This window comes from Nerophis ophidion, linkage group LG28 (genome assembly GCF_033978795.1).
Source record: "Nerophis ophidion isolate RoL-2023_Sa linkage group LG28, RoL_Noph_v1.0, whole genome shotgun sequence".
Classification (NCBI taxonomy): domain Eukaryota; kingdom Metazoa; phylum Chordata; class Actinopteri; order Syngnathiformes; family Syngnathidae; genus Nerophis; species Nerophis ophidion.
This window is the reverse complement of record NC_084638.1, coordinates 2,502,692-2,515,049: the sequence shown is the minus strand read 5'-3', so window position 1 is coordinate 2,515,049 and position 12,358 is coordinate 2,502,692. Positions and strand designations below refer to the sequence as shown.

At 38.5% G+C, this 12,358-nt stretch overlaps 1 protein-coding gene across 1 annotated transcript in view; it reads left to right on the top strand.

The window, feature by feature from the left end:
- The window catches only part of dis3l2 (DIS3 like 3'-5' exoribonuclease 2), a 106,139-nt gene that overhangs the window by 28,902 nt on the left and 64,879 nt on the right, over positions 1–12,358 (top strand). Inside the window, exons 6-10 of the mRNA XM_061890890.1 lie at positions 1,391–1,541; positions 5,558–5,619; positions 5,737–5,966; positions 8,726–8,899; positions 11,718–11,797. Of these exons, the coding sequence (XP_061746874.1) occupies positions 1,391–1,541; positions 5,558–5,619; positions 5,737–5,966; positions 8,726–8,899; positions 11,718–11,797 (697 nt within the window). The remainder of the gene's footprint in view (positions 1–1,390; positions 1,542–5,557; positions 5,620–5,736; positions 5,967–8,725; positions 8,900–11,717; positions 11,798–12,358) is intronic.

Here is a 12,358-nt window from a genome sequence, read left to right as displayed (position 1 = left end):
ATGCCTTGCATTCACTTGTTTGTGTGTAAAGTCCGCATATAGTATGTGACTGGGCCGACACAATGTTTGTATGGAGAAAAAGCGGACGTCCCCAATTATGTTTTTTGGGTGGAAATCGAGAGAAATTCGGGAGAATGGTTGCCCCGGGTGATTTTCGGCAAGGGCACTGAAATTCGGGAGTCTCCCGGGAAAATCGGGAGGGTTGGTAAGTATGAGTATTAGCGGTGAATGCGGTGTTATAATACCGGCGGCCCGGCTCTAATGTTAATTTGATATTATTGGGGACGGCGTGGCGCAGTGGGAGAGTGGCTGTGCGCAACCCGAGGGTCCCTGGTTCAAATCCCACCTAGTACCAACCTCGTCACGTCCGTTGTGTCCTGAGCAAGACACTTCACCCTTGCTCCTGATGGGTGCTGGTTGGCGCCTTGCATGGCAGCTCCCTCCATCAGTGTGTGAATGTGTGTGTGAATGTGGAAGTAGTGTCAAAGCGCTTTGAGTACCTTGAAGGTAGAAAAGCGCTATACAAGTATAACCCATTTATCATTTATATATTGCCTCAAGGGCCAAATTAAATTACACGGTGGGCCAAATTTGGCCCGCGGGCAGGAGTTTGACACCCATGCTCTACGTCAACCAGCATGTTTTTGGACGGGGAAATTGTGATATAAATAATAAATAAATGGTTGTACCTTCAAGGTACTCAAAGCGCTTTGACACTACTTCCACATATACCCATTCACACACACATTCACACACTGATGGAGGGAGCTGCCATGCAAGGCGCTAACCAGCACCCATCAGGAGCAAGGGTGAAGTGTCTTGCTCAGGACACAACGGATGTGACGAGGTTGGTACTCGGCGGGGATTGAACCAGGGACCCTCGGGTTGCGCACGGCCACTCACCCACTGCGCCACACCGTCATATCTTATATATATATCTTACCGGAGACATCAGTGGATTATTCGTCGTCCTGCAGCAGCTGTCATGTCAAAAAAGGCAGCTGTGAGCTTGGCTCCTCGGCTTCTCTCCGAGACTGCGTGTTCACCGCAGCCATCCGACCTCGAGGTATGACTTTACAATCTTTAAAATCTCACTAAAACACTATTAGAACAATAAGCAGATAAGGGGTTTTCCAGAATTATCCTAGTAATTGTGTCTAAAAACATCTGAATCGCTCACAATACAATCGCCTTTTTTTAAACTTTATTTATTTTTTTTTTTCTAGTCCTTCGCTATCAATATCGTCATCGTCTGCGACTTCCGGTACAGGCAAGGCTTTTTTTACTAGCGACCATTTCAGTAGGCCTTTAACATTTTTCAACAGTTATAAAAAAAAAAAAACAACAACAACATACATTTGGTGTCAATGACTGATATTAATGTTTGTAGGTTGTGAGGTCAGACACTGACTGCGAAGGAGCCAGTGAGCCCGAGACCCAGAGGGGAAGCGCGGCGCAAACTGCCCAGAGTAAGATGGCACAAAAGCCGGGCGTGTCTGTTGATGAACAGCGTAGTGACCAGGATGAACTCGCACGCAAAGGTCAGAACATAACCCTCTCTTCCACGCTCCCACTGGCCGCCCAGTCTGCTGAGGTATCAAAACGTTTGCCCGAACAGTAAGTCCCAATGTTGACATGTTTGCATTCATTTAACTAGCGATGTTCCGATAAGGATTGTATGATGCCGATTCCGATACCAATCCTCCATGAGTGAGATCGGCCCATAAAGACACTGATCACGTGTATTAACCAGTATTATTATAGTACTGCGATAGAGATAGAGAAGGGATCATTCTGAATTTACAAGGTGTAGGAGAGCTCGAGTGCTGAAAGGTACAAGCATCCCCTATTCCAACCCTTGACACTGAGTGCCAAGCAGGGAGGTATTGGATCCCATTTTTATAGTCTTTGGTATGACTCGGCCGGGGTTTTGAACTCACAACCTACCGGTATAGCTCGGTTGGTAGAGTGGCCGTGCCAGCAACTTGAGGGTTGCAGGTTCGATTCCCGCTTCCGCCATCCTAGTCACTGCCGTTGTGTCCTTGGGCAAGACACTTTACCCACCTGCTCCCAGTGCCACCCACACTGGTTTAAATGTAACTTAGATATTGGGTTTCACTATGTAAAGCGCTTTGAGTCACTAGAGAAAAGCGCTATATAAACATAATTCACTTAATGAATCATATTCAATCTATACCGCCTCTGAAAAGTACCCGTATCCATCCATCCATTTTCTACCGTTTGTCCCTTGTGGGGTCGCTGGAGCCTATCTCAGCTACAATCGGGCGGAAGGCAGTGTACACCCTGGACAGGTTCAATCAATCAATCAATGTTTATTTATATAGCCCCAAATCACAAATGTCTCAAAGGACTGCACAAATCATTACGACTACAACATCCTCGGAAGAACCCACAAAAGGGCAAGGAAAACTCACACCCAGTGGGCAGGGAGAATTCACATCCAGTGACAATGCTGACTATGAGAAACCTTGGAGAGGACCTCAGATGTGGGCAACCCCCCCCCTCTAGGGGACCGAAAGCAATGGATGTCGAGCGGGTCTAACATGATACTGTGAAAGTTCAATCCATAGTGGCTCCAAGACAGCAGCGAGAGTCCCGTCCACAGGAAACCATCTCAAGCGGATCAGCAGCGTAGAGATGTCCCCAACCGATACAGGCGAGCGGTCCATCCTGGGTCCCGACAAGCGGTCCATCCTGGGTCTCGACTCTGGACAGTCAGTACCTCATCCATGGTCATCGGACCGGACCCCCTCCACAAGGGAGGGGGGGGACATAGGAGAAAGAAAAGAAGCGGCAGATCAACTGGTCTAAAAAGGAGGTCTATTTAAAGGCTAGAGTATACAGATGAGTTTTAAGATGAGACTTAAATGCCACCTCATCGCAGGCAGACAACATTCACAATCACATTCACACACTCGGGCCGATTTTAGGGTTACCAATCAACCTATACCCAGGTGCTTGTTTTTGGATATTAGCTAGGGGCTAAAGATGCGCGGGTTGGGCGGTTTGGATTTTAAATAGATTCGGGCGGGTGGCGGTTGAACCGTTCGGAATTATTTGATATACATGGTTCAGGGATCGGCAACCTTTAACACTCAAAGGCCCCCCCGGGGTGTATAATATAGTCCGGATGACTCATGGATGCAAAGGATCCTGGGTATTTGTTGTGTTGCATTTATGTTGTGTTATTGTGAGGATGTTCTCCCGAAATGTGTTTGTCATTCTTGTTTGGTGTGGCTTCACAGCGTGGCGCATATTATTAAGTGTTAAAATTGTTTATATCACAACCGTCAGTGTACTCTGTGTCACCCAGTATTGCCTTTCGATCTTGTACGTGTGTCTGCGGAAGCTGCACACATGTTACCGGACTGGCAAACAGTTTGAAGGTGTCAAAGTCAATGGCTTCATAGCACACCCTTAATCTCGTTATCTGAATAAGCACCAGCAAACAGTCGCGGAAATATTTGCAGCTCTTATTATCTTCTAATCTCTTTGAAACGGGTCGATATAGATCTATGAATGGTAAAAGCTGCTGACCCCTGATATATAACAACGGGCGTGCGGTTGTGGTGTTGATAAAATGTTGGTTCGGGTGGATAACGTATTATAATGATCAAAAACGCACAAGAGACAAGAACTTTGTTTATGCGGTCACAGCACATAGCTGTGAGCACACTTGTTTTTATTAGCACACTCAAATTGGTACAATCAACCACGTACGCATTTCAGCTGTGTGTGTCAGCCTTCAATTATGAAAATTGGGCCATACGCAATAATTGAGGGCACTTCTTAACATGTATAATTAAACCTCAATTAAGCAAAAATTAATCGATCGGGATATTCGAATGAATACTCGATTACTAAAATATTTGATTTTATATATTTGTGACTATTTCGCATGCAAAGAATGCAGTGAACTGTATTGCATTCTTGAAATTTACAAACTGTAGTCATTAAGAGTTTTTTCTTTTCATATCGTTTATGTAATGTTGGCAGGTTAAAAACAGTTCAGCGGATTTGCGCGGATAAAACCAACATTTAAACGGCACCGTATTATAATCATCAAAAACGCACAAGAGACAAGAACTTCGTTTATGCGGTCACAGCACATAGCTGTGAGCACACTTGTTTTTATTAGCACACACACATTGGCACAATCAACCACAGACGCATTTTAGCTGTGCGTGTCAGCCTTCAATTATAAAAATTGGGCCAAACGCAATAATTGAGGGCACTTCTTCACATGTATAATTAAACCCTAATTAAGCAAAAATTAATCAATTGGGATGTTCAATTGAATACTCGATTACTAAAATATTCTATTTTATATATTTGTGACGATTTCGCATGCATTGAAAGCAGTGAACTGTATTACATTCTTGAAATTAAAAACTGTTGTCGTTAAGAGTTTTTTCTTTTCATATCGTTTATGTATTGTTGGCAGGTTAAAAACAGCTCAGCGGATTTGCGCGGATAAAACCAACATTTAAACGGCACCGTATTATAATCATCAAAAATGCACAAGAGACAAGAACTTCGTTTATGTGATCACAGCACATAGGGCTGTGAGCACACCTGTTTTTATTAGCACACACAAATTGAGACAATCAACCACAGACGCATTTCAGCTGTGCGTGTCAGCCTTCAATTATGAAAATTGGGCCAAACGCAATAATTAAGGGCACTTCTTCACATGTATAATTAAACCATAATTAAGCAAAAATTAATCAATCGGGATGTTCGATTGAATACTCGAGTACTAAAATATTCGATTTTATATATTTGTGACTATTTTGCATGCAATGAATGCAGTGAACTATATTGCATTCTTGAAATTTACAAACTGTTGTCATTAAAAGTTTTTTCTTTTCATATCATTTATGTATTGTTGGCAGGTTAAAAACAGCTCAGCGGATTTGCGCGGATAAAACCAACATTTAAACGGCACCGTATTATAATCATCAAAAAAGCACAAGAGACAAGAACTTCGTTTATGCGATCACAGCACATAGGGCTGTGAGCACACCTGTTTTTATTAGCACACACACATTGGCACAATCAACCACAGACGCATTTTAGCTGTGCGTGTCAGCCTTCAATTACGAAAACGGGCGTTTAGGAAATAAAAGACAATTGGGCCAAACGCAATAATTGAGGGCACATCTTAACATGTATAATTAAACCTTAATTAAGCAAAATTATGATTAATTAGATTAATCGATCGGGATATTCGATAGAATACTCGGTTACTAAAATATTCGATAGCTGCAGCTCGAGTGTATCTAATCACCACATCACCTTATTGTTTCAGTTACCTTTGTTTGCTACATAAGGGATCATATGTAGCACTATATTAAATTAAGTCTTATATTAATATACTTATGGTATCAAAAGTGGACATTATTCAAATCTATGACAAGGCAAGATTTTTGATGCAGCTCTCATTAGATTGTGCAGGTGTGCCCAGTGGAGTGTGGTTGTGTAACAGTCCATCTGTTCATGAAGTTGTTTTTTTTTTTCTGTCATCTGTTTGCAGACTCACTGAAAAATACTTTATCACCACAATCCAATGGGGAAACGCTCCAAATGACCGCTAAAGTGAGCTCTCTACTTACTGGCTGTGTCTTTGATGATAATTATCCGCAATATATCTCTCTGGCCTCAGTACATAAGAAACATGTTAAAGTTTATGACAATATCATTTTTTTTTGTCAGGTGGTGTACATTGTGGAAAAAAAGCACTCGAGGGCTGTGACCGGTTCCCTGAAATTTCTACCGGACAAACCTTTCGCTATGTTCTCCCCTGTGGACCACCGTGTGCCAAGGATTAATGTCCCCCTCACGGACTGTCCAGAGAACTTTAGCACCCGCCCGGGTGATTACGCCAACACCCTGTTCATCTGCCGTATCACCGACTGGCCGTCTGACAACAACTTTGCAGAAGGGTGAATATTATAGTGTTGGAATATAAGCATACACTTGTAAAGAACATAATGTCATGGCTGTCTTGAGTTTCCAATCATTTCTACAACTCTTATTTTTTGTGATAGAGTGATTGGAGCACATAAAACATGCATGAAGTTTGGTTCTTTTATTAATTTATTCTGAGGGTACCAAATCTGCTGGGTCAAAAGTATACATACAGCAATGTTAATATTTGCTTACATGTCCCTTGGCAAGTTTACCTGCAATAAGGCGCTTTTGGTAGCCATCCACACGCTTCTGCTTGAATTTTTGACCACTCCTCTGTTAAGGTTTGCAGAGGGGAGATGACGGCAGACACCAGAGGGGACTAATGTTCAATAATTTATTATATATATAGTCAATAACTGATAAACTAAGGAAATGGAGTGTGACAAAATCCAAGTGTGAGACTATGTGTGTGGTTAGCTAAAGTGTGTGTTACCAAGTGTGTTGAACGAGATACGAGGAAGTCCAGGGGAGAGAGAGAAGTCTAAAGGTCCGAGTCCAAAGCCAGGGAAGTCAAAGATCGAGGGAGGCAGTCCGAGTCCAGAGGGAGATTCGGGGAAAAGTGAGACGCACAGCTCACTTTCCAGGCGACGGAGGGTACTGCGGGGGAGGGGGTGACACAAGAAAACACATTGAGAACACACGGAAGGGCAAAAAAATAAAGAGAGCAGGAACGCCAACTGAAAGACTATACTCCAGGTTGTGCGAGCTTATGAAGGCAGAACGTTCGTCCTAAGCAGGTGCGCTGATTACAGAGCGCCTGCAGCGGAGAGCGCACAAATGGGTGAACGGCGGTGGCAAGAGTCTGAACCGTGACATCCTCTACACAAAATTGGTGCGGTTCGGCGAAATGTGTTGGTTTTCTGACTTAAAGGTGTGGACAATGCTGAAGAAACAAGTCCATGTTGGAAAAGCAACACATTTAGCTGAATTGTACCAATTTTGTCTAGAGGAGTGGTCAAAAATTCAACTTGTGGATGGCTACCAAAAGCGCCTTATTGCAGTGAGACTTGCCAAGGGACATGTAAGCAAATATTAACATTGCTTTATTGGATTTTTTTTTTCAATCAATCAATCAATGTTTATTTATATAGCCCCAAATCACAAATGTCTCAAAGGGCTGCACAAATCATTACGACTACAACATCCTCGGAAGAACCCACAAAAGGGCAAGGAAAACTCACACCCAGTGGGCAGGGAGAATTCACATTCAGTGGGACGCCAGTGACAATGCTGACTATGAGAAACCTTGGAGAGGACCTCAGATGTGGGCAACCCCCCCCCCCTCTAGGGGACCGAAAGCAATGGATGTCGAGCGGGTCTAACATGATACTGTGAAAGTTCAATCCATAGTGGCTCCAAGACAGCAGCGAGAGTCCCGTCCACAGGAAACCATCTCAAGCGGATCAGCAGCGTAGAGATGTCCCCAACCGATACAGGCGAGCGGTCCATCCTGGGTCCCGACGAGCGGTCCATCCTGGGTCTCGACTCTGGACAGTCAGTACTTCATCCATGGTCATCGGACCGGACCCCCTCCACAAGGGAGGGGGGGACATAGGAGAAAGAAAAGAAGCGGCAGATCAACTGGTCTAAAAAGGAGGTCTATTTAAAGGCTAGAGTATACAGATGAGTTTTAAGATGAGACTTAAATGCTTCTACTGAGGTGGCATCTCCAACTGTTACCGGGAGGGCATTCCAGAGTACTGGAGCCCGAACGGAAAACGCTCTATAGCCCGCAGACTTTTTTTGGGCTCTAGGAATCACTAACAAGCCGGAGTCCTTTGAAGGCAGATTTCTTGCCGGGACATATGGTACAATACAATCGGCAAGATAGGCTGGAGCTAGACCGTGTAGTATTTTATACGTAAGTAGTAAAACCTTAAAGTCACATCTTAAGTGCACAGGAAGCCAGTGCAGGTGAGCCAGTATAGGTATATATGTATGTATATATGTATATAAAGGTATATACAGTACAGGTATATATGTATGTATATATGTATATAAAGGTATATACAGTATAGGTATATATGTATGTATATATGTATATAAAGGTATATACAGTATAGGTATATATGTATGTATATATGTATATAAAGGTATATACAGTATATATGTATGTATATATGTATATAAAGGTATATACAGTACAGGTATATATGTATGTATATATGTATATAAAGGTATATACAGTATAGGTATATATGTATGTATATATGTATATAAAGGTATATACAGTATAGGTATATATGTATGTATATATGTATATAAAGGTATATACAGTATATATGTATGTATATATGTATATAAAGGTATATACAGTACAGGCGTAATGTGATCAAACTTTCTTGTTCTTGTCAAAAGTCTAGTTTTTTTATCTGACATCACATGGAGGAAAAATCTGTGGTCTAATCAAACAAAAATGTATCTGTTTAGCCACTATGCCAAGGGACATGTAAGCAAATATAACATTGCTGTATGTATACTTTTGACCCAGCACATTTGCTCACATACTAAATTCATAAAAGAACAAAACTTCATGATTTTTTTTTGTGACCAACAAGTATGTGCTGCAATCACTCTATCACAAAAAAATAAGAGTTGTAGAAATGATTGCAAACTCAAGACAGCCATGACATTATGTTCTTTACAAGTGGATGTCAACTTTTGATCGTGACTCTACATTCTCATTTTTGTTCCTGTTTTTTTAATTTTTTTTTATTCTGTGTTCCATCAGCCGGCTGGCAAAGACTTTGGGTCAAGCTGGAGAAATCGAGCCGGAAACGGAAGGTATTCTGGTGGAGTACGACGTGGATTTTTCGGAGTTCTCAGACGAAGTGTTGGCCTGCTTGCCCAAGAACTTGCCCTGGACCATCCCACCCGAGGAGATGACCAAGAGAAGAGACTTAAGGTGGAACCGCATGCTTTTACTGATTACTTTATCGGTTGGTGCTGTGTACGTTTACGGCGTTCTGGCGGCAAACCACGGCGCGATTCCCGGGCCCCAGCACGGTTGAACGTGGCGGGCTTGTGCTCGGTACCTTTACTCTAGAACAGGGGTCACCAAGCTTTTTGAAACCAAGAGCTACTTCTTGGGTACTGATTAATGCCAAGGGCTACCAGTTTGATACACACTTAAATAAATTGCCAGAAATAGCCAATTTGCTCAATTTACCTTTAATAAATAAATGTATATATATTAAAAAAATGGGTATTTCTGTCTGTCATTCCGTCGTACATTTTTTTTCCTTTTACGGAAGGTTTTTTTGTAGAGAATAAATGATGAAAAAAACACTTAATTGAATGGTTTAAAAGAGGAGAAAACACAAAAAAATGAAAATAAAATTTTTAAACATAGTTTATCTTCACACTTAAATAAATTGCCAGAAATAGCCAATTTGCTCAATTTACCTTTAATAAATAAATCTATATACATAAAAAAATGGGTATTTCTGTCTGTTATTCCGTCGTACATTTTTTTTCCTTTTACGGAAGGTTTTTTGTAGAGAATAAATGATGAAAAAAACACTTAATTGAACGGTTTAAAAGAGGAGAAAACAGGAAAAAAAAATGAAAATAAAATGTTTAAACATAGTTTATCTTCACACTTAAATAAATTGCCAGAAATATCCAATTTGCTCAATTTACCTTTAATAAATAAATCTATATATATAAAAAAAAATGGGTATTTCTGTCTGTCATTCCGTCGTACGTTTTTTTTCCTTTTACGGAAGGTTTTTTGTAGAGAATAAATGATGAAAAAACCACTTAATTGAACGGTTTAAAAGAGGAGAAAACACACAAAAAAATGAAAATAAAATTTTTAAACATAGCTTATCTTCACACTTAAATAAATTGCCAGAAATAGCCAATTTGCTCAATTTACCTTTAATAAATAAATCTATATATATATAAAAAAATGGGTATTTCTGTCTGTCATTCCGTTGTACATTTTTTTTTCCTTTTACGGAAGGTTTTTTTGTAGAGAATAAATGATGAAAAAAAAACACTTAATTGAACGGTTTAAATGAGGAGAAAACACACAAAAAATAAAATAAAATTTTTAAACATAGTTTGTCTTCACACTTAAATAAATTGCCAGAAATAGCCAATTTGCTCAATTTACCTTTAATAAATAAATCTATATATAAAAAAAATGGGTATTTCTGTCTGTCATTCCGTCATACATTTTTTTTCCTTTTACGGAAGGTTTTTTGTAGAGAATAAATGATGAAAAAAACACTTAATTGAATGGTTTAAAAGAGGAGAAAACACAAAAAAATGAAAATAAAATTTTTAAACATAGTTTATCTTCACACTTAAATAAATTGCCAGAAATAGCCAATTTGCTCAATTTACATTTAATAAATAAATCTATATACATAAAAAAAATGGGTATTTGTCTGTCATTCCGTTGTACATTTTTTTTTCCTTTTACGGAAGGTTTTTTGTAGAGAATAAATGATGAAAAAAACACTTAATTGAACGGTTTAAAAGAGGAGAAAACACACAAAAAAAAATGAAAATAAAATTTTTAAACATAGTTTATCTTCACACTTAAATAAATTGCCAGAAATAGCCAATTTGCTCAATTTACATTTAATAAATAAACCTATATACATAAAAAAATGGGTATTTCTGTCTGTCATTCCGTTGTACATTTTTTTTACTATTACGGAAGGTTTTTTGTAGAGAATAAATGATGAAAAAAAACACTTAATTGAACGGTTTAAAAGAGGGGAAAACACAAAAAAAAATGAAAATAAAATTTTTAAACGTAGTTTATCTTAAATTTCGACTCTTTAAAATTCAAAATTAAACCAAAAGAAATGAATAGAAAAACTAGCTCATTTGATTTTTTTTTTTTTAAAACATATATATATATATATATATATATATTTTATGGAACATCATTAGTAATTTTTCCTGATTATGATTAATTTTAGAATTTTGATGACATGTTTTAAATAGGTTAAAATCCAATCTGCACTTTGTTAGAATATATAACAATTTGCACCAAGCAATATTTCTAACAAAGACAAATCACTATTTCTTCTACATTTTCCAGAACAAAAATTTTAAGAAATTCAAAACACTTTGAAATAAGATTTAAATTAATTCTACAGATTTTCTAGATTTGCCAGAATATTTTTGGGGAATTTTAATCATAATAAGTTTGAAGAAATATTTCACAAATATTCTTCGTCAAAAAAACAGAAGCTAAAATGAAGAATTAAATTAAAATGTACTTATTATTCTTTACAATACTATAAAAAAAAATACTTGAACATTGATTTAAATAGTCAGGAAAGAAGAGGAAGGAATTTAAAAGGTAAAAAGGTATATGTGTTTAAAAATACTAAAATCATTTTTAAGCTTGTATTTTTCCTCTAAAATTGTCTTTCTGAAAGTTATAAGAAGCAAAGTAAAAAAAAAACAAGTGAAGACCAAGTCTTTAAAATATTTTCTTGGATTTTCAAATTCTATTTAAGTTTTGTCTCTCTTAGAATTAAAAATGTCGAGCAAAGCGACACCAGCTTGCTAGTAACTAAATAAAATGTAAAAACTAGAGGCGGCTAACTGGTAAGTGCTGCTATTTGAGCTATTTTTAGGGGGCGACTCATCTGGTCCTTACGGGCTACCTGGTGACCCCCGCTCTAGAAGATGTGCGTTCTATTCAGTAACATATTCGTCTGACTCGTAAAAGAAAATTGTGCTTTGGTGTGTAGGAAAGAGTGCATCTTTACAATTGATCCTGCGACTGCCAGAGACCTCGATGACGCCTTGTCCTGTAAACAACTTCCAGATGGTAATTGACACTTTGATAGATACTCAAAACTGTAGAAATGAAATTAGAATATTCCTTGCCTAAAACGGGAATTACATGTTTTCCTTACAGGATATGATTTTTCAAATTTAGCCATTGAGGTTTTTTTTTAATTACAATATTGCATTTTGTTTTTGATTGCAACATTGTTAAAAATGTGATATAACAATAACGTACACACTTTCTGCACTTTTTTGGGAATTTTGCCTGTCGTTCGCAATCATTACCATAGACCATTGGTTATCAACCTTTTTTTCACTGATGAAAAACTTTTTTTTTAATTCAAGTACCTCCCTAATCAGAGCAAAGCATTTTTGGGTGGGAAAAAAAGAGGTAAAGAAGTAAAATACAGCACTATGTCATCAGTTTCTGATTTTTTTAATTGTATAACAGTGCAAAATATTGCTCATTTCTAGTGGTCTTTCTTGAACTATTTGGGAAGAAAAATAAGTAAAAACTTGTTGAAGAATAAACAAGTGATTCAATTATAAATAAAGATTTCTACACATAGAAGTAATCATCAACTTAAAGTGCACTCTTTGG